The sequence below is a fragment of the Gracilinanus agilis genome, chromosome 2, assembly GCF_016433145.1.
Source record: "Gracilinanus agilis isolate LMUSP501 chromosome 2, AgileGrace, whole genome shotgun sequence".
Taxonomy (NCBI): domain Eukaryota; kingdom Metazoa; phylum Chordata; class Mammalia; order Didelphimorphia; family Didelphidae; genus Gracilinanus; species Gracilinanus agilis.
This window is the reverse complement of record NC_058131.1, coordinates 416,618,651-416,641,562: the sequence shown is the minus strand read 5'-3', so window position 1 is coordinate 416,641,562 and position 22,912 is coordinate 416,618,651. Positions and strand designations below refer to the sequence as shown.

General features: G+C 38.0%; 1 protein-coding gene across 1 annotated transcript in view; it reads right to left on the bottom strand.

Moving 5' to 3' along the window:
- The window catches only part of DLK1 (delta like non-canonical Notch ligand 1), a 32,302-nt gene extending 22,999 nt beyond the window's left edge, over positions 1-9,303 (bottom strand). Inside the window, exons 1-3 of the mRNA XM_044661877.1 lie at positions 9,234-9,303; positions 8,002-8,062; positions 5,639-5,769 (exon numbers count right to left, since the gene is read on the bottom strand). Coding sequence (XP_044517812.1) covers positions 5,639-5,769; positions 8,002-8,062; positions 9,234-9,303 — 262 coding nt within the window. The remainder of the gene's footprint in view (positions 1-5,638; positions 5,770-8,001; positions 8,063-9,233) is intronic.
- Between the last annotated feature and the right edge of the window lie 13,609 nt (positions 9,304-22,912).

Genomic DNA, 22,912 nt, shown 5'->3' with positions numbered 1-22,912 from the left:
TCATTTGAGATTTTCTAAGCAGAGATATTGGAGTGGTTTGCCATTTCCTTCTCTAGTTCATTTTACAGAAGAGGAAACTGAGATAAGCAGATTCACACAGATAGTGTCTGAGGCCAGATTTGAGTTCAAGTCTTTCTGACTCCAAGCCCAGTGTAATCTACCTGTGCCAAGTAAAGTCTATGATTTACTAAACCATCAAATTCATAAGAAAAGAAGAATGATGGTCTTCACACGTGGTACTCCATCTTCTGCCTTTACAGTGGAAATCCTCTATACCTCTCTCCTCAATTCTGCCTCAAAAAATCTCTCTTCTCCTTCAAGAAGCAGCTCAGGTACCATCTTATTTCTGCATGAAGCCTTTCCTTATTCCCCTGGTCTAGAATCCAGCATTAGGAAAGCAATCACTTAACCCAGATGGATGAATAAAAAGTGTGCCAGATTCCAAATTCAGGAAACCTTTGTTCTAGTCATGCTCTTCTCCTTCTTCATATACAAAATTAGAGGGCTGGACTAGACTATCTCCAAGGTTCTCTCCAGCTCATACATTTTATTTCCTAGGGTCCCTTCCACTGTGTTACTACTCTGTATTAATCACTGTTCCAAGCATTTTACAAAAATTATCTCATTTGATCCTCAAAACAATAGTGGTACTCCAGCTGTGGTACAGTAGAAAGAATTTTGGGTTTTAATCTCTTCTCTCATGCTAACTGGCTCTATGTTTTGCAAAAGTCATATTATTCCTCTTTGGTTACCTTATCTGTAAAATAAGGATAGTAATACTTTCACTATCTACTTTATAGAGTTGTAAGGAAAATACTTTGATAACTTTAAAGCACTCTCAGAATGGGAGCTATTGTTAATTTTCTAGCTATGATTCTACTATTTTGAGGTCTGTCCTAGCTCTGACCCTCTATGGCAGCTAGGTAGACCAATGTATAGAACACAGGGGAGCTTAGAGTCAAGAAAACTTAAGTCAAACCTGCCTCAAGCAATCACTAACTATGTGACGATGGGCAAGTCACTTAACTTCTGCTTGTCTCAAATTTCCTCTACTATAATAAGAGGATAATAGAATCTATGCCACACTATTGTTTTGAGGATCAAATGAGATAATTTTTGTAAAATGCTTGGCACAGTGACTAACACAAAGTAGGCTTTTAACAAATCCTTGACCTTTTGCCTTCCCTATGATTCTAATATCCTTTCCATGTCTGACAAGATTTCAAAAGGCCCCTTCTAACTCCAACATTCACACAAATTCAGCTGACTCTTTGGATAGGTTTACTATGAGCCAACTTATATATTAGTGGAGTTCTGAAGACCCTGGTTGCCCTGGCAACATGTGTGTGCATTATTTGACTACTCTTATAGAACATAGGAGAGGAAGAAAATAGTTTTTTTTAATATCTGTTCTAATCTTTTTATTTTAGGAAAACTGTGGCATAGAATGATTATGTTAATAGCATCTCTTGTTGCCTTGTCTTTCGACAAAGGAATTAACTCCCATATTAGAATTTAACATCCACTAATAGGTTTATGGAGTCTAAGGTACATTAATTAATTAATCTCTATTTTTTTGTCTTGCCTCATACTGCCTAACCACTTCCCATGTATAGACAGGCACATGGTAGGTACATAATAAAAATTTTTGATTGATTCCCTGTAGCAGCCTTTCTGAAGTTCTGACATTATCTCAGTCCAAATTAGTTTGATAATGTTTAAGACTCAGGTTGGCTAAAAGAAGAATACTCTTCTCCAAAAAAATTCAGGACAAAATGATTGGAAAATGAAATTGAAATTGAAATTCAAACTTCATTTATTAAATGCCTTATATGAAAAGGGTTGTGCAGGGATTCAAAGATGAGCCAGTCACAGTTATACCCTCATTAAACTGACAGTCTATTAGAGGAGGGAGGAGCAATACATCTACACAGAAGTAAAATACAAAACAGAACCTAGTATATACCCTGATTGAATTAAAAAGTTACAAGGAAAGAAGGTTCATTTCAAATGGATTAGGGAAAACATCATGGAGAAGGTCACATTTAACCAAGGCTTTGACAGTCAACTCTCTCACTTCAAAGATAGAGTGACTTATCCAACCCATACAGGCAGTAAAAGTAGGGGGAGAAGAAACAAGAACAAACACTTATTAAGTGAGTACTATGTGCCAGGCCCCATGCCAAGCTCTTTACAAATATAATCTCATTTGATCCCCACTACAACTCCAGGAGGAAAATGCTATTATGATCCCTATTTTACAGTTGAGGAAACTGAGGCAAACAGAGGATAAATGACTAGCCAAGGACTCAAGTAAGGGTCTGAGGCAGGAATATGAACTTGGATCTTTCTGATTTCAAATCTAATACTATCCACTGTCCTACCTAGTTACCTAGAGAGTTACATCTAATACAGTCACCTCTGCCTTCCCTGAAGCTTTTTCTAATTGAGAAAAGATCCAAGATGGTGGCTTAACAGCATGAAAAACAGGAACCACTCAAAGAATTCTCTTAAACTAACCTTAAAATAGAGTCTCAAAATGAATACTGAAGTCACCAAACATAAAAGGAATAAGGGACAGAACGAAATAACTTTCCTATGGAAAATAACTTGAAAGGTAAGTAGAGAGGGTCTATTTCTTAAGGTAAAAGAATTGAAAATAAAACTGCGTACAGAAGAATGCAAGCCTCCCACCTGCCACACCAAGTACTGAACCTGTGCACAAGCAAACTTCCAGACCCCCGAACCCTACCTAGTCCAATAGCAGAGCACCCCACACCACCCTTTAAAGTCCCAACTTCTGGCACAAACCTATAGAGAGGCACTGAGTCTGTGGGACTTAGCCAGTTCAAGCCTGTGGTGAAGCCCCTAGCTCCAGGAAAAAGTACCCCTCAGTGCTCTGAGTTCTGTAAGCCATCAATAGCCCCTAAGGAAGACTGGATCAGTACTTTTCAGAACTCCCAGCCAACAGGCTGTCATACCACCTTGGAAGAACTGAAACTTGCAGAAAACCAAAACTAGAGCAAGGGAAGCAGCAAGGAAAAATTGAAGTTTAAGAGAATGCACCCTCTCCCCCAAGAACAGAGAGTACCATTAAGATAAAAATCAAAGTAAATAAAAAACATCTGGGAAAATAAACAAACAAAAGAAATACCTAACCAGAGAAAACTTTTATGAGGACAAAGAAGAGCAAGACACTGATTCAGAAAGGGACAGTAAAAACAAAGCAGCCCCATGCAAAATTTCAAAGAAAAATGGGAATTGGTCTCAGGTAATAGAAGAGCTCAAAAAAGATTTCAAAGGAATTCAAAAGTCAAATAGAAAAGGTGGAAGAAAATGGGGGAAAGAAATGAAGGTAATGCAAAAAGAAAATATCAGGGGGCAGCTGGGTAGCTCAGTGGATTGAGAGCCAGGCCTAGAGATGGGAGGTCCTAGGTTAAAATCTGACCTCAGACACTTTTCCCAGCTGTGTGACCCTGGGCAAGTCACTTGACCCCCATTGCCTACCCTTACAACTCTTCTGCCTTGGAGCCAATACAAAGTATTGACTCCAAGACGGAAGGTAAGGGAAGAAAAGAAAAGAAAAGGAAAGAAAAGAAAAGAAAAGAAAAGAAAAGAAAAGAAAAGAAAAGAAAAGAACAGCTAGAAAAGCAGAATTGGTCTAAATGTCTATAGAGATTTTTGTACTTTGAACTACATTACCCAAAATTCCTTTCTGTATTACCTAAAATGCTTTTCCCTTTATCCACATTTGCATGGTCACATTTGTATAAATTCTGAGGCTCTGCCTCTCTCTTCCTCTCTCTTCTCCACTAGTATGGCTGAGTTAGCTAGTTGGCTTTTTGCTTTAGCTTTTTATGTTAGTTATTATTAATAAATCTTATTAAATATAATACTTGGAGTATTTCACATATTAATTTTAATCTCCACAAATGGAAAAATAGGCACAAAAATACAATGAAGTAAAGAGTTCCATTAAAAATAGAAGTGACCAAATAGAAAAGGAAGTTCAAAAAGTCATGGAAGAAAATCATTCTTTAAAATTAGAATTAGACAAAAAGAAGCTAATGACTTCCTTGAAACATCAAGAAACAATAAAGAAAAATGAAAAGAAAGAAAAAAATTGAAGAAAATACAAAATATCTCATTGAAAAAACAACTGACCTGGAAACTAGATCCAGAAGAGACAATTTAAGAATTATTGGACTATCTGAAAGTCATGATCAAAAAAAAAAGCTTAGACATCATATTATAAGAAATTATCAAAGAAATCTGCCCTGATAGTCTTGAACAAGAGGGCAAAAAAGAAAGTGAAAGAATACACAGATCACTGCCTGCAATAAATCCCCAAATGTCAACTCCTCAGAATATTATACTCAAATTCAAGAGCTCCCAGGCCAAGAAGAAAATACTGCAAAAAGAAATCAGAAAGAAACAATTCAAATATTACGGAGCCAGTCAGAATTACACAGGATTTAGCAGCTTCCACATTAAAGGATCAGAATGCTTGGAATATGATATTCCAGAAGGCAAAAAGATTGGTTTTACAACCCAAGAATCATCCATCCATCAAAACTGACTATATTTTTTCAGGAGGAAAATGGTCATTTAATAAAATAGAAGGTTTCCAAGCATTCCTGATGAAAAGACCAGATCTAAATAGAAAATTTTATACCTAAATATAAGGTTCAAGAGAAGCATAAAAAGGTAAATATAAAAGAGAAAATTTAAGGGACTCAATAAAGTCAAATCATTTATATTCCTACATGGAAAGATGATATTGTAACTCTTAAAAAATTCATCATTATCATAGTATTTAGAATAAGTATACATAGAGAAAGAGTGTGGAAGTAAATGTTTTAGGATGATATGCAAAAAAAAAATTAAGGGGTGAAAAAGAGGATTGCATTGAGAGAAAAGGGAAGGAAGAGGTAAAATGGGACAAATTATATTACCTAAAGAAGAACAAGGGGGGAAAAATATTACAGTGGAGGGGAGGATGAGGGAGGTGATGAGCAATACTTAAACTTTACTCCCATCAGAATTGGCTCAGAGAAGGAATAACAACCAGACTCATTGGGGTATAAAATCCTCTCTTACCATAAAGATAAGTAGAAGAAGAATAAGAAAAGTGGTGGGAGGGGAGTAATATAAGGGAGGAGGAATTTTTTGTGGGGGAGAATTAACTGAAGCTTTTTCTGAAGCTACTAATATACCTAAAATGCCTCAAAAGCCCCCTCTGTCTCCTCCTGGAGTCTTCTCTGATGGCTCTAATCTCTACTATCTGCCCTTTCCTTCCTTGCCCTTAGAGGCACCTCACCTACTGGCACATTACTTTGGATTTTCACTGAGCTATTGTCCCCCCCTATGTGCAATCTTCCTCATCAATAACATAGTAACAGTTCCCCAAGGAAAAGAGACTGTTTCTTGTACTTCTCTTATCTTTCCCAGAATACCTAGCATACTCCTTCCTGGGCACAGTAAAGCCTCTGTGCACTGAGAGAGAGGTGAGTCACCTCCTACAAAACTGTTAGCTCATTTGAATCGGTAGATGGCGTTCTTGTCCATTAAATCACTATCTAGGCCTCAGGGCTGCTGCCTTTTATCAAGTAGAAATGTCAAGTAGATATTCACACACCTATATCACAGAGGCTCCCAATCCAGCCATCCTCACAGATACATTGCCAGGGAAGAGAACAACTTCCATGTAGACATCCAGGAAAGGGCACACACTCATTGCACAGGGGTCCCTGCCAACCAGGTCGACACCTGCAAAAGTCCAGAGGTTATTTAGATAGTGGCAAAATCAGTCAAGAGCATTACCTGATGTAATTAAGCTGAAATTCCACCCAGCCCAGGAATTAGGAGGAAAAAAACTAGACTAGGTCAACAGATCACAGGAAATTAGATGGGTGAAAAATATTGAGAATCAGAATGATTAATTGTTGTTGCAAGTAGAATGTAAGCTCCTTGAGGTCAAAACTGTCTCATTTTTATATCCAAAACCATAACATTTACTTAGCACAGTGCCTGACACATTAATAAATGACTGTTAACTGACTGATGAAGGTAAAGGGGGATCCCAAGAGATACTGAGGTTAGAAAACCAAGAATTGGCACAAGTCCCAGCCAGGAGGTGGAAAGTAGAGGGTAAATACAATTGCTCATAACTAGGTACCCTGTTTTGGGTCTGTCCAAAGGCAGCTGCCCTCTCCTCTCTTTGGTACTCTTAATATTCACTATCTAAACATGCTTATCTTACTATTTGACTCCTGACTTATTCTTATATATGAATTACCTTTAAGACTCTCAAATCACAATTCTCTCTAATCCATTTTAATTTTTAAGTAAAAAAAACACAACTTCCATTTTGAAAGTAATAATAAAAAAGGAAATGGAAAATATAGTTCTCCTCAAAAAGAGTCATCCTTTTTCCAACAGTTCTGTAAAGCAATCTCAAATTTTGATTTTTTTTAAAGTTACTAAAATCTCCATACCTACTGACCCAAAAATCATTTTAAAAGTTTTTCATTGACTTTACTCTCTAGAAAGCCAAAGACAAAAATACATTTACATATGCATAGAAATAAACATAATATTTTTGGTAGAAAAGATGGAAAAATAGAAACCTATTAATTGAGAAATGGCTAAAAATATCATAATGCATTAATCAAATGAAATGTTCTTGGCCACAAAAAAAGGATGGATTTAAATAGGCATGGCAAAAAGATAATGAATTTATGCAGAATGAAGTAACCAGCATCAGGGAAATAACCTACATAATGACTGCAACAATGTGATCAGAAAGAAGAAAAACTGAAAGTAGGTAGATGGAATTATAATGATCAAATTTGTTCCCAGAGAAAATTCCTTTGCAGAGGTGGGGGGCCATGGGTGTGGAATACTGCATATATTGTAGATTTGGCCAAGATATTGGTTAGTTTTACTAAATTGTATTTCTTTCTTTAAATAACTCCATTACTAGAGGAAAAGAGAAGGATAAGTTTAGAAATGAAAACTGGAAAAAAATCAATGAAAAACTTTTTAAAGAAAAAAGGCACATTCTCAGGATACTTAAATCCTTCAGGATCCAATGATTTAAATCAGTGTTAGTGCTGCCTCCAGCAATGATGAGTTTGTCCCATTAAAATAAAATAAAATAAAATAAAATAAAATAAAATAAAATAAAATAAAATAAAATAAAACACTGTTAGGCTGATCCTTAGAGGACAGGTGCACACTTCCACTAGAAGCCCTTACTATTTAGCTTGAAAAGACCAACCCAAGCTTTAATTCTGTGGGCACAGCCTTAGAAAACCAAGGATTATATCCACACCAAAATGAGGCAATGTAGGATAGAGCTAGGGAAAAGTGCTTTCAAGCTTAAACTCTCCAGTCTAACCCAAGGCAAAATGCCAAAAGGGAAAAGGATTTTTTAAAAAGTGAAAAATTTGTGCATACCTAATAGCTCTTTGTCTACAGGGAGCCCACGCCTTGAATCCTTAAAATGTCATTCCTAGTTGCCTGAAAGGGGGTAGGGAAGAGTTTGAGAGCAGCAGCTCTGGGACTCCCACTCAGGTGGGCTGGACAATTTTCAATAGTGAATCCACCTGTCAATCAACAATCAATCACCAAGCATTTATTAAGTGCTCTCTATTTCCTAGGCACTGTGCCAAGTGCTGGGAACACAAAGACAAAAATGAAACAATACCTGACCTCCAAAACCTTACATGCTATCAAGAGAAACAACATAGACACATATACGTATATGAAAATATATCACCGCTCTAGTACAGACTGGTCCCATGGGCAGCTTGACCCAGAGGCATGCCTTCCTTAGTAAGAGAAGTCAATAGATTCATTCAATTATGGATATGTAGGGGATGGGAAGGGAAAGAGGGATGACCAAACAGAAAATCTTTTGAGTGTTATTTCAATCTTAACAATACATTGAGTATTATCCCCCAACAACCACCCCAGTCTCAGGCCCTTCCTCCTCACCTACACTGGTCCTTTTCACAGATTCCTCTATCCGGGTGACAGTCAACCTCACATTCCAGGCCTAGAATACAGAAAGTACCCTTGAACTCCAGGGGGGAAAAACAAAACAAAACAGAGAAAACTGACATTTTTATCAGAGGACTCCTTAAAGCAGCAGAAAGATTACCTTTGAGTCTTAAAGAGGTGTAATAGTCCCCACACTGAATCAGAAAACCTTTTAGCTAATAAAAATAAAAGGTTAAATAACTTTTTAATATTCCCAATTGCCCTTAAAGGTGCTACAAATGCATTATATCACTGTAAAATCCAAGGAGTCTTCATCTGCTGGGCTCCCTAGTACGACTTAGCTGTGGTGCAGCAACAATAGCAATAAATGGAAATCTAGGTTACAGTCTCGGGCCAAATCCTTTCTAGCCTCTGGGATCCTCAGTTTCCTCACTGGTAAAAGAGGATGGAAATCAAAAGAAGTCTGCAAAATCGTTTATATTTGCTAGATTACAATGTTATAAAAAAAAGTGCATTATCGTATTTTTGTTTTGTTTTGCTTTTTTTTAAGAGGGGGGTTCTCTTGCATTCATAAGTGGTCTGCACAAAATATGCTCCTTGTATGTGGAAAACATCCTAAACCTGGCTCCTTCAGACAGAACGCAGGATACCAAGCTTCTAAAGATATTGCTGCAAGATAAATATATCAAAGTACCTAGAGCGGCAGGGAGGAGGAAATGTTCATATTTAGACAAATACGGCTCGCCCAAAGACCTACGATTTGCAATACATCCAGCTTCTGGGGGGGGGGGGGGCAGTATCATATGTCAGGAGCCCGAGATGCTAATGCTAGCAAAGTTTTGATGGCTTAGGGCTGTGTGCCCCAAGGGGCCTTCCAAGCCCCAAAGCTTCAGACCCTGGGCCCAGAGCTCCCTCTTAGCTACTATTCATTTGTGTTAGTGCCTAGTTTCACCGGTTCCCATTCCTCCCCAGGAGATTTTCGAAGAAGAAGAGTAGAATCCTTCCCAAAAGGAGCCCGCCAGACCAGCAGGAGATGAGAGGAGTACTGCGCCGAAGGAGTACTGGGACAGGATGGTCACGTCTCTTGAAGAGAAGCTAAGATAAGAGCGCTTTTCCCTTCGGAGCGCTGAAGGGGCGCGCAGGTTCCACGCCTAAGGAATGATGGGGTGGGATCTAAGCTGGGGCTAAAGGAGGGGAAGCAGAAGAGGGTGGGAGAGATGTCTTACCTAGAGCAAAGAAGAAGCCGAAAGGTGGCCCAAGAAGGCACAACAGCAGCAAGGATCCCGGGGCGAACATCGCAGCACCAGAGGGAGTTCCTGGGTAGCTGGCTGCGGAAAAGAGGAGCTGATGAACCTGACAGCTCCGCCTCCTTGAGTAGCCCACAGAAGCCACCCGCTTCCCAAATGCTTTTCCCAACAAGAAGTCGACCTACTAGGCGGGCCAGCCTACTAGGACACCCCGGCAGGAGGACACTCAGTTTTCCAGCTCAGACAACGTGAAACCAGCTCCTCACGCCGCCTTCAATCACCTGGTTCCCTTCTCGGCCGGCCCGGGGTGCCCTGGCGTGCCTAGACTATCCTACCGAGTCTGCCTGCACTGAGAGGATCGTAGAGCAAAGCTAACTGGGGGAGCCGCCCCCACCAGCTTCACGCCCGTCGCCACAGCAGCAGCCACAGCCCAGCCCCAGCTACACTCTCTTCTCCTCCCTCAGTCCTGGGACTCTTAGATGGCTGTACTACCTCACTGAGTGCCCCAGGAGCCTCCTCTCTCAACACTTTTAAAGATCACAAGATAGAAAATTTAGAGCTCAGAGACAATCTAATCCAACAAATGAGTAAACTGAGGCTCAGAATTGAGTGGTTTACTCAAGTCCCCATAAGCACTCAGCAGCAGGGTCTGAATTCAGTTAAGAAGTGTGAACTCCACTTCCCAACAATTATCTTCACTAGAATCTAAGGGAAGCTCCAGCCCATGATGGGAACTGTTTCCTATGTGCCCCCTCTGCCCAATCCACCCCACCCCCATTTTCTAGCCTTGGACAAAGGCTGGACTATGTCAAGGTGCACACCTTATTAGCCGTTAATCCCGATTTTCCTTCCCTTCTTGCAGTTACCTGAAGCCCCAGAGACAAGTTTTTTTTTTTTTTTAATGTGTTCAGGGTCAGTTTTATGGAACTGAGCTGGGAAATTTTGCATTGTAAGCATCTTCCCATCTTGGCTTTTGAGTCTTTGCTCTCCTCAGTGCCCACCTTTCAATATCCTCCTGCTGCCCACCTAATATTCTTGTTCCTCCCCCTCCCACAATCCAAGTCCACCTCAGGGTACATTGTCTTTCCCTTTCCTTTCTCTCAGTCAAAACCTCCCTTTCCTGGCTGATCTGATCAGCTGAGGCATGTTGAAATAATTGGGAATCAGGATTTAATGTGTCACTCCCCAACAGAAAGATTTCTACTTTGAAAGAGGAGCCCAAAAAGCAATGCTAAACCAATTGGAATTACTATCTACAGAGAACTTCCAGCACCTTCCAGGAAGGTGAGGGTGGGATGGGGAAAAAGTTTTTTGGAATAGGAATCATGGAAAAGTCAAGCTGTGAGGAGCCTTGGAATTATAGAACATAGAATGTCACAGCTGGAAAGAATTGGAAATCCTATAATTGTATGAGCTAAGTTATAAGAAATGCAAGGGGTAATGATCCATATGTAGATTATGTTCCCCTTTAGTACCCTTAGTTATTAAGCACTAAGGGAAAACTAGGTGGTGCAGTGGATAGAGCACTGGTCTTGGAGTCTGGAAGACTCATCTTTGAGAGTTGAATCTAGTCTCAGACTATTAAAACCTGTGTTACCCTAGGCAAGTCACTTAACCCTGTTTAGCTCAGTTTCTCTTCTGTAAAATGAGCTGGAGAAGGAAATGGAAAACCACTCCAGTATCTTTGCCAAGAAAACTCCAAATGGGGTCAAGAGCAACAACACTATGTGTAAGGCACTGGGCTAAGTACTTGTGATACAAATAGAAGAGTAAGACAGTTCCTGCCTTCAAGGAGTTCACATTCTTTTTTTTTTTTTGTGAGACTATTTTTAATTCAGAAGATAAGGAAGAGATCTCAATAATCTATGCCTTTAATTGCTGAGGAAGGTTGCTTTTTCTAAAGATATTTTATTTTACCAATTACATTTAATAACAAAATTCCATGTACATCTGAAGTTATTAGATCCAAGTCGTCTCCCTCCCTCTCTTCCATTCCACCTTCCCAGAGATGATAAGCAATTAGATCTGGTTTATACATGTATAATCATGTGAAACATATTTCCATATTATTCATCGTCCAAAAAGAACACACATAAAAACCCACCCCAAAATAAAAATACAGATAAACTAAAGCAAAAAATAGTATACTTTGATCTGCATTCTGACTCCAACAATTCTTTTTTCTGGCGGTGGATAGCATTGTTTGTCAGAAGTCCTTCAAATTGTCATGGATCTTTGTATTGCTGAAAGTGGCGAAGTCTTTCACAGTTGATCATCCTACAGTATTGCTGTTAATGTGCAGTGTCTCCTGCTTCTGCTTATTTCCCTCTGCATCAATTCATGTAGGTCTTCAGTTTTTTCTGAAATTATTCTGTTTATCATTTCTTTTTTTCCATTTAATAATTTTTATTTTTTAGAAAAGATAACAAGGAGTTCATGAGGAGCCAAAAGCTACGGAAGGTTTCAGCTGCATGTCAAATATTCCTGGTGGTTGGTCTGCAGCACCAAAAGCAGATGCTCATGCTTCTTTAATGCCATGTCCAGTGACTAATCATAACTGTTTCTGATGCTGAACTATTTGACAGTGTCATCATCTTTGGTGACAAGAACTTTCTTTTCCCGGTCTTCAGTAACCGTAGCTATAGCATCTGCAAGAGCAATTGCCAGGCTGGATCTCGACATCCCAGGATGATGGCTGAGGGCACTGGGCTGAAAGCATTGTTATTCCCAAGGCTCTTGAGTTCAGGGTCTGGTACTGTCTCCATCAAAGAAATATACTTCAGAGCCCAAAGTTTGCATTTGCAAGTGGAATTTATTCTCTTGGGGCATAGGGCACTCAAGTTAATGGGAAAGAAAACAAAACAGTTGAGTAAATTTAGGCTTCAAAATTTGACAACACACTCATTCAATCAGAGATGCCATTTGTGAAGCTATGCCAACAAAAGTATATATAGATATAAATTTTCCCAAATACTCCTCATAGGGAAGAATCATAGAGTGTACTTTATTGCATTATAGCAGTGATTCCCAAAGTGGGCACTACCACCCCCTGGTGGGTGCTGCAGCGATCCAGGGAAGCAAGGATGGCCACAAGTGCATTTGTCTTTCCTATGCATTGCTATTAAAATTAAAAAAAATTAATTTCCAGGGCACTGAGTAATATTTTTTCTGGAAAGGGGGTGGTAGGCCAAAAAAGTTTGGGAACCACTGCATTATAGCATAGTTTCCTGGCACAAAGGAAATATATGCCCCTTCTTACTGTTCCCTTAGCACAACCAGTTCTCTGGTGAGGAATGAATTGGACACTGGGGAGATCAACTTTATTGATTTCCATCCTACCTCCCCCTTCTTGCTTCTCTCTGAAAGTTTCAAGAAAGGAAAAACAGATTTTAGAGTTAAGGGGAAAAGGCTCATCTGTCCTCGTTCATATTCTGAACTTGTTATGTCAGTTGCACCTCCAAGAGATATGGAACAAAATAGTCTTCTCACCAATGGAAGTCAAAATTAGATTTCTCATTCTGTTGCTTGCCATTGGAGTTGAAATTGATGTCAGGTTCACAAGACTATAATTACACAATCATCGCTTTAAAGGTCACTATTTGGTCTACCTGCATCAGCAAGTATTAGAATCCTAAGTGTTAGGAGATCCTCTGAAAAGTGTTAACATGTCTCCTAAAAAGGAAAACGAGGAAGGGAAATAGAAAGAGATCAGAACCGTATTCATCCTTTGGCCACTATATTTATAGGTACACACACACACACAAACACACACACAATCTTTGCCTGCCATCTTATAATCAATATTATGGATTGACTCCAAGGCAGAAGAACTAGGAGGCAGTAGGGATTAAATGACTTGCCCAGGGTCACACAACTATGAAGTGTCTGAGGCCAGATTTAAACCCAGGTTCCCCCATCTCTAATCCACTGAGCCACCTAGCTGCCCCCACCTAATATGTGTTTAATGTACATATGGCAAAGCCCTTCATTATCTGGAATCATTGAGGAATGCACTGGACCAAATAAGCAAATCTTTTAAGTAACCTAAGCTAATGTGTTTAAACACCATGAATATATGCATGTTTAAGCCATTTTGAAAGAAATCTTTCTAAAATTTGTCACACTTGCCTGTCTTATTTAATATACCAAGCTCTGCATTTTTATGACTCACAATTATTATTATGTATTTGAAACTTTTCTTCACGTTATTATCTGTCTTCTATACCTAAAAAAGGATTTCAAAATTTGGTCAAATTAGCCAAAATTCTTCAAAAGTGATCATTGAACAAAGACAGGGAACTACAGAATGACTAGTGAGGAAGAGAATCACAGAATAGGGTTAGGGCTTAATAGATACTCATTAAGGTCATCTAGCACTACATAGTTATTGACAACAGTACAAAATTGTACTTCCTTTGGCATAAATAAAAGAATTCTCAGGTCCTCATCCGACCTAAATTTGTATTTATTTATTTTCAAAAAACTTCCCAGGGCAGCTAGATGACTCAATAGATAGAGAGTCAGGCCTGAAGTCAGGAGGATCTGGGTTCAAATGTGACCTCAGATACTTTGTAACTGTATGACCCTGGGCAAGTCATTTAACCTCATTGCCCAGCCCTTGACCTTCTGTCTTAGAGTTATTACTAAGATAGAAAGGAAGTTTTTATTTTTTAAGGTGTTAAAGGATTTGAGTGATAATATATGTATTATCCAGTGGAATTGCTTTTCAACTCCAGGAGAGGGGAGGGAGACAACAAGAATCATGTAACCATGAGGAAAAAAATTAAATTAAATTTTAAAAAGAAGCTATTAAATTATGTAACCATATTAACTTTTCTAAAAAATAAATATTAATAAATGTTTAAAAAATAAAAAATAATAAAGTAGGGGAGCTCTACTATTTACTATATAAAAAAAGAAATTGATAAATCAGATTTCTTTCCATTTTGAGCCCTCCCCTTATCTCACATTTTCTGTTCAATTATATCTTTTTCCTGATCCTTGGATTTCATGTTAAAACATATTCTTGGGGCCAGCTGGGTAGCTCAGTGAATTGAGAGTAAGGCCTAGAGACTGGAGGTCCTAGGCTCAAATCCGGCCTCAGACACTTCCCAGCTGTGTGACCCTGGGCAAGTCACTTGACCCCCATTGCCTACCCTTACCACTCTTCCACCAAGGAGCCAATACACAGAAGCTAAGGGTTTAAAAAAAAACAATAAAACATATTCTTGTTCTTGAAGTTTTCAATTTAAAATCATTGACAACTACACAGGCAAAATAACCTACAGTAGATGGAGTTGTCTTTAGGAAGACAAAATAAAAGAAGGATATACATATATTTTACATATTGTTATTGAGATTGGATAATGTTCTTATCTATTAAAAGAGGTTTTCTTTAACAAAAAAAGAAGCTATTAACTGAAAATGGAGATAATTGGGTTTTAAGTCTTGTTTTTACCATTATCTAGTCTATGACCTTGAGCAAATGATAACATCCATGAGGCTCAATTTTTTCATCTGGAGAAACAAGTAGGTTACACCTAATGACTTCTAAAGTCCTTATAGCCCTTGACATTCTAGGTTTATGGTTGTACTTATACATCTATGAATGAGTGGCAGTTAGGTGGCACAGATGCCAAGCCTGAGGGACCCGAGTTCAAATTTGGCCTCAGAGGCTTACTAGCTGTATAACTCTGAACAAGTCACTTAACAGTGTCCTTCTCTGTAAAATGAGATAGAGAAGGAAATGACAAACCACCCTAGGATTATTGCCAAGAAAATCCCAAACCGGGTCACGTACATTTGGGCGTAACTAAACATAAACAACAATTTCTGAGTGACTATTACATTTAGGATCCCCACCTCAGCCAGAGGAAATTAAAATGGCAACTGGCTAACAAAATCCTCCTTACCCTTCCTTCCCCATCAACCCTATTATCTAAAGGTTGCCAGTTACCACAAACTAAGAATCACAAAAGATATTCAGTGTTCTTAAAATGCTCCTCAGCCCTTCTGACTGTCACTCGACAAGGACGTCGCTACTTTTAGATCAAAGCTATCAACATAGTCACTGTGTGAGCCCCCACCTTGTCTATCTCTTTTCTTGGCAGTTTGTGCCTCCACATTTTCATGCACTGGTTCCTATGGTGATGCTCTTTGCGTGCCTTCTCTCTGAAGGCTTTACCTTGATGCTTGTAATAACAGCCACTCACTCAATGCACAAAGAGAGATTCACCAGAATCAAGTATCTGATTCTCTTAGAACATAAAGTGCTTCTGACAATTTTATTTAGTTTGTCCAAATTCATCCACCAGCCTGCCTGCCTCTAAACCAAAAGCCATAATTGGCCTCTTGCACTTTAATTCTGTTTTAAAATAAAAATGTTGATATGTTTTCATATCACATATATTCCCCACAGTAAGCCTTTCTCCCCCTCCTTCCAAAGATCCATCCTTTAAAAAGTTCAGAAAAAGCTAACATGAAGAAAAGGTTTGTATTATATATATCCATGGTCCCCCACCTCTACAAAGAAGCAAGGGAAATACATTCTTAGAGACTGAACCTATGAGTTCATTGCTTTATGGAACTCCTAGATGAGGTAACCCTGTGCCAATATAACTTTGATACCTTCTCTACAATTTAAAGTCTTAAAGAGTTGCTTGAAGGTTGTTATTCAATCATTTCAGTCATGTATGACTCTTCATGGCTCCATGAAAGATTAAATTATTTCCCCTGGGTCGCAGCCAATATGTATCTGAGGCAGGATTTGAATTCAGGTGTGCTTGGCTCCAGTCCACATCTCTATCCACTACTCTGACCTGTTTTTATTTCTAAATGGTGTTCAATTTATCATCTTCATCATTAGGTTGTTCTTTAATTAATTAATTGATTGATTGTTTTTACATTCACATACCCTAAATCCTCTCCACTCCCCATTAGAGAAGATATTATTTGGAAAAAGATATATGTATGCATAAAACTATGACTTATTTATTTCTATTTATCTGTTCTTTCTCTTGAGATAGACATACACAAGTGATTCTTCAAATAATACTTCTCTTGCTTTATGTAATGTTCTCTTGGTTATGCTTATTTGTTTTCTCCATTAGGTTCTTCCTTTTTATTCTGAAATTTCATCCTCTGATTCATATACTCTTATTTACTCCCTCTTTAAGCTTTTTGTTTTCATCCTGGACTTAAAGCTTCTGAAATACTAGGTTTGAACTCCCTCTTCCAATAAAATTTTATGCCATTGCCCTTATAAATCTTTTGTTCCATTGTGCCTCACTCGTCAAAATCTCTATTCATGAGGGAAGCAATGTGGATTGGAATGCTTCATGAAACAAGTTACCTGTGTCCCAAATCATACCACCTAATGTTTTACTGTCCCCATAGACTTTCTTCTTCCCATTGGCCATACCCTTTCATCTCTGGGTCCATGTCCTTCCCCAAAATATGCCAGCTACCTCTCTGAGAGTATCTTTCCTTCTAGGACAGGATGTTGTTCCTAAAAGCACAATATTCTAACAGTGAAGGTTATTTCTCAATGCACCAACACTGCCCAGATTAAAGTTATTAAGAGTTCCCCATTTCCCATCACAGGTATACATATTTCTTCCTTTGTGGAAATGTTCTTCAGTATAACTCTCCTCCCTAACTGGAATGAGATTCTCCCTTTATACCCTTACTTGTAATCCTTCCCTTCTATGATCCCTTGTGTTCTCCTATAGTATGTCTTCTTGCTGAGAACATCTAGCTGTTAATAATCCTTTGCAAGGGCAACTAAGTGGAGCAATGGATAGAACACTGGGCTTGGAGTCAGGAAGATCTAAGTTCAATTCAGGCCTTAGAGTCTTACTAGCTGTGTGACTCTGGGCAAGAAACTTAACTCTGTTCTCTTCAGTTCATCTGTGAAATGAGCTAGAGAAGGAAATGGCAAATCCAGTATCTTTGCCAAGAAAGCCCCAACTGAGGTCACAAAGAGTCAGTCTTTCCTATTTCTTTTTTTTTCTTTTTTAGAATATTTTTCCATGGTTACATGATTCATGTTCTTTCATTCTCCCCCAAACCACACCCCATCCTCCCCTTAGCCAAAGCACAATTCCACTGGGATTTACATGTATCATTGATCAAGACCTATCTCCATGTTATTGATAATTGTACTAGAGTGATCATTTAGCATATACATGCCCAATAATATTCCGATCAACCCATATGTTGAAGTAGTTGTTTTTCTTCTGTGTTTCTACTCCCACAGTTCTTCCTCTGAATGTAGATAGCATTCTTTCTCATAAGTTCCTCAGAATTGTTCTGGATCACTGCATTGCTTCTAGTAGAGAAGTCCATTTTGTTCAATTGCACCATAGTGTATCAGTCTCTATGTTCTCCTGGTTCTACTCATTTCACTCTGCATCAATTCCTGGAGGTCATTCCAGTTCACGTGGAATTCCTCCAGTTCATTATTCCTTTGAGCACAATAGTATCCCATCACCAACAGGTACTACGATTTGTTCAGTCATTCCCCAATTGAAGGACATCCCCTCATTTTCCAATTTTTTGCCATCACAAAGAGCACAGCTTTAAACTTTTTTGTACAAGTCTTTATCCCTGTGATCTCTTTGGGGTATAAACCAGCAGTGGTATGGCTGGTTCAAAGGGCAGATAGTCTTTTATAGCCCTTTGGGCATAGTTCCAAATTGCCATCCAGAATGATTAGATCAATTCACAACTCCACCAGCAATGCATTAATGTCCCAATTTTGCCACATCCCCTCCAACATTCACCACTTTCCTTTGCTGTCATGTTAGCTAATCTGCTAGGTATGAGGTGGTACCTCAAAGTTGTTTTGATTTGCATTTCACTAATTATAAGATATCTAGAATACTTTTTCATGTGCTTATTGATACTTTTGATTTCTTTATCTGAAAATTGCCTATTTGTGTCCCTTGTCAATTGGGGAATGGCTTGATTTTTTGTATGATTGATTTAGCTCCTTATATATTTGAGTAATTAGACCTTTGTAATAGGTTTTTGTTATAAATATTTTTTCCCAATTTGTTGCTTACCTTCTAATTTTGGTTGTATTGGTTTTGTTTGTACAAAACCTTTTTATTTTAATGTAATCAAAATTATTTATTTTACATTTTGTAATTTTTTTATTTTTTAGAAAAAAAATTTCATGGTTACATGATTAATATTCTTTCTCTCTCTCCCCAATACTCCCTACCCCCCAGTAGCTGACGCACATTTCCACTGATTTCTTCCTATGTCATCAATCAAGACCTATTTCCATATTATTAATTGTTCTAGGGTAGTCATTTAAGAGTCTACATCCTAATCTTGTCTGCATCAACCCATGTGTTGAAGCACTTGTTTTTCTTCTGTTTCCACTACTGTAATTCTTCCTCTGATTGTGGGTAGTGTTCTTTTCCATAAATCCCTCAGAATTGTCCTGAGTCATTGCATTGCTGCTAGTACAGAAGTCTATTACATTTGATTTTACCATAGTGTAGCAGTATCTGTGTATAATGTTCTCCTGGTTCACTCTGCATCAATTCCTGGAGATCATTCCAGTTCACATGGAATTCTTCCAATTTATTATTCCTTTGAGCAAAATAGTATTCCATCACCAGCATATACCACAATTTGTTCATCCATTCCACAACTGAAGGGCATACCCTTGTTTTCCAGTTTCTTGGCACCACAAAAAGCGCAGCTATAAATATTTTTGTACATGTCTTTTTCCCTATGATCCCTTTTGGGTACAAGCCCAGCAATGGTATGGATGGATCAAAGGGCAGGCATTATTTTAGTGCTCTTTGGGCATAGTTCCAAATTACCATCCAGAATGTTTGGTTCAATTCACAACTCCACCAGCAGGCAATGCATTGATGTCCCAATTTTGCCACATCCCCTCCAATACTCATTACTCTCCCCTGCTGTCATTTTAGCCAATCTGCTGGGTGTGAGGTGATACCTCAGAGTTGTTTTGATTTGCATTTCTCTAATTATTAGAGATTTAGAACACTTTCTCATGTGCTTATTGATAGTTTTGAGTTCTTTATCTGAAAATTGCCTATTCATTTCCCTTGCCCATGGTTACATGATTTATGCTCCTACTTTCCCCTTCACCCCCTGTACCCCCCACCCCGTGGCCGACGCACTTTTCCACTGGTTTTATCATGTATCATTGATCAAAACCTAGTTCCAAATTGTTGATAGTTGCATTGGTGTGGTAGTTTCAAGTCTACATCTCCAATCATGTCCACCTCAACCCATGCATTCAAGCAATTGTTTTTCTTATATGTTTCCTCTCCTGCAGTCCTTCCTCTGAATATGGATAGTGTTCTTTACCATAAATCCCTCAGAGCTGTCCTGGGTCATTGCAATGCTGTTGGTACAGAAGTCCATTACATTCGATTTTACCATAATATATCAGTCTCTGTATAAAGTGTTCTTCTGGCTCTGCTCCTTTCACTCTGCATCAGTTCCTGGACATCTTTCCAGTTCACCTGAAACTCCTCTAATTTATTATTCCTTTTAGCACAATAGTATTCCATCACCAGAATATACCACAATTTGTTCAGCCATTCCCCAGTTCAAGGACATACCCTCCTTTTCCAGTTCTTTGCCACCACAAAAAGCACAGCTATAAATATTTTCATACAAATCTGTTTATCTATGATCTCTTTGGGGTACAAACCCAACAATAGCATGGCTGGATCAAAGGGCAGGCATTCTTTGATAGCCCTTTGGGCATAGTTTCAAATTGCCAGCCACAATGGTTGGATCAGATCACAACTCCACCAGCAATGCATTAATGTCCCAATTTTGCCACATCCCCTCCAGCATTCATTACTCTCCCCTTCTTTCATTTTAGCCAATCTGCTAGGTGTGAGGTGATACCTCAGAGTTGTTTTGATTTGCATTTCTCTAATAATTAGAGATTTAGAACATTTTCTCATGTGCTTATTGATACTTTTGATTTCTTTACCTGAAAATTGCCTATTCATGTCTCTTACCCATTCATCAATTGGGGAATACCTTGATTTTTTATACAATTGATTTAACTCCTTGTATATTTGAGTAATTAGACCTTTGTCAGAGTTTTTGTTATAAAGACTTTTCCCAATTTGTTGTTGCCCTTCTGATTTTGACTACATTGTTTTTGTTTGTACAAAAGCTTTTTAGCTTAATATAATCAAAACCATTTAATTTACATTTTGTAATTTTCTCTCTCTGATACATTCAATTTCTTTTTCTTCTCTAATTGCTACTGTTAGTGTTTCTAGTACTATGTTGATTAGTAGAGGTGATAATGGGCATCCTTATTTCACTCCTGATCTTATTGGGAAGGCTTCTAATTTATCCCCATTGCATATAATGCTTGTTGATGGTTTTAGGTATATACTCTTTATTGTTTTTAGGAAAGGTCCTTCTATTCCTATACTTTTCAGTGTTTTCAATAGGAATGGATGCTGTATTTTGTCAAAGGCTTTTTCAGCATCTATTGAGATAATCATGTGATTTTTTGTTTGTTAGACTGTTGATATGATCAATCATGTGGGTGGTTTTCCTAATGTTGAACCATCCTTGCATTCCTGGTATATGGTGGATGATCTTCTTAATTACTTGCTGGAGTCTTTTTGCTAGTATTCTATTTAAGATTTTTCAATCTATGTTCATTAGGGAGATTGATCTATGGTTTCTTTCTCTGTTTTTGGTCTACCTGGCTTTGGAATCAGTACCATATTTGTGTCATAAAAGGAATTTGGTAGGACTCCTTCTTTGCTTATCACATCAAATAATTTGTATAGTATTGGGATTAGTTGGTCCTTGAAAGTCTGATAGAATTCACTTGTGAATCCATCAGGTCCTGGTGATTTTTTTCATAGGGAGTTCTTTGATGGCTTGTTCAATTTCTTTTTCTGATATGGGATTATTTAGGTATTCTATTTCTTCTGCTGTTAATCTAGGCAATTTTTATTTTTGTAAATATTCATCCATATCTCCTAAATTGTTATATTTATTGCCATATAATTGGGCAAAATAGTTCTTAATGATTGCCTTAATGTCCCCTTCATTAGAGGTGAGGTCTCCCTTTTCATCTTTGATACTGTCAATTTGGTTTTCTTTCATTTTTTTATTAGATTGACCAGTACTTTGTCTATTTTTTCTGTGTTTTCAAAATACCTGCTTCTAGTCTTATTTATTAATTCAATAGTTCTTTTACTTTCGATTTTATTAATTTCTCCCTTGGTTTTTAGTATTTCTAATTTAGTTTTCATCTGGGGATTTTTGATTTGCTCGCTTTCTAATTTTTTGAATTGCATGCCCAATTCATTGATCTCTGCCCTCCTTAATTTGTTAATATATGCACTCAAGGATATAAATTTCCCCCTGAGTACTGCCTTGGCTGCATCCCACAGAGTTTGGTAGGATGTCTCATCATTGTCATTCTCTTCAATGAAACTGTTGATTGTTTCTACGATTTCTTCTTTGACTAATTGGTTTTGGAGAATCATATTGTTTAATTTCCAATTGGTTTTTGATTTGCCTATCTAGGTGCCCTTCCTAATTATTATTTTTATTGCATTATGATCTGAGAAAGTTACATTTATTATTTCTGCTCTTTTGCATTTGTTTGCAATGTTTCTATGCCCTATTACATGGTCGATCTTTGTGAATGTACCATGTGCAGCTGAAAAGAAGGTGTATTCCTTTTTGTCCCTATTTATTTTTCTCCACATAGCAATTAAATCTAAATCTTCTAGGACTTCATTCACCTCTCTTACCTCTTTCTTATTTATTTTTTGGTTTGATTTATCTAGATCAAAAAGAGGAATATTTAGATCTCCCACTATTATGGTTTTACTATCTATTTGCTTCTTGAGCTCTGCCAGTTTCTCCTTTATGAATTTGGAAGCTATACCACTTGGTGCATACATATTGAGCAGTGTTATTTCCTCATTGTTTATACTGCCTTTAATCAGGATGTAATGACCTTCCCTGTCTTTTTTAATCATCTCTATTTTTACTTTGGCTTTGTCAGAAATCATAATAGCCACTCCTGCCTTCTTTTTCTCATTTGATGCCCAAAAGATTTTGCTCAAGCCCTTAACCTTAAACTTGTGTATGTCTGTCTGCCTCATATGTGTTTCTTGTAGACAACATATGGTAGGATTTTGGTTTCTGATCTACTCTGCTTTTTGCTTCCATTTTATGAGCGAGTTCATCCCATTCACATTCAGAGTTATAATTATCAGTTGTGCATTCACTGACATTATTGTATCCCTAGTCCCACCCCTTTTTTCTTACACTATTTTCTTTTAAACCAGTGGTTTGCTTTGAGCCGGTATCCCTTATCCCCTCCCTTGATTAACTTCCCTTTTTACCCTCTCCCTTGTTATTCCCCTCTTTTTATTTTTAAAAGCCTAATGAAATCCCTTCCCCTTCTTCTCCCCTCCCTTTTTTGACCTCCCTACTCCCCTGCTCCCCTTGGTTTATCCCTTCTGACTTTCTCAATAGGGTTAGATAGAGTTTTTTATCCTAATGGATAATATAGCTACTCTTCCCTCTCCGGGTTGATTATACTAAGAATAAGGTTTAAATATTACCTCTTAATGCTGTCTTCCTCTCCTTCTTATAATAATATTTGT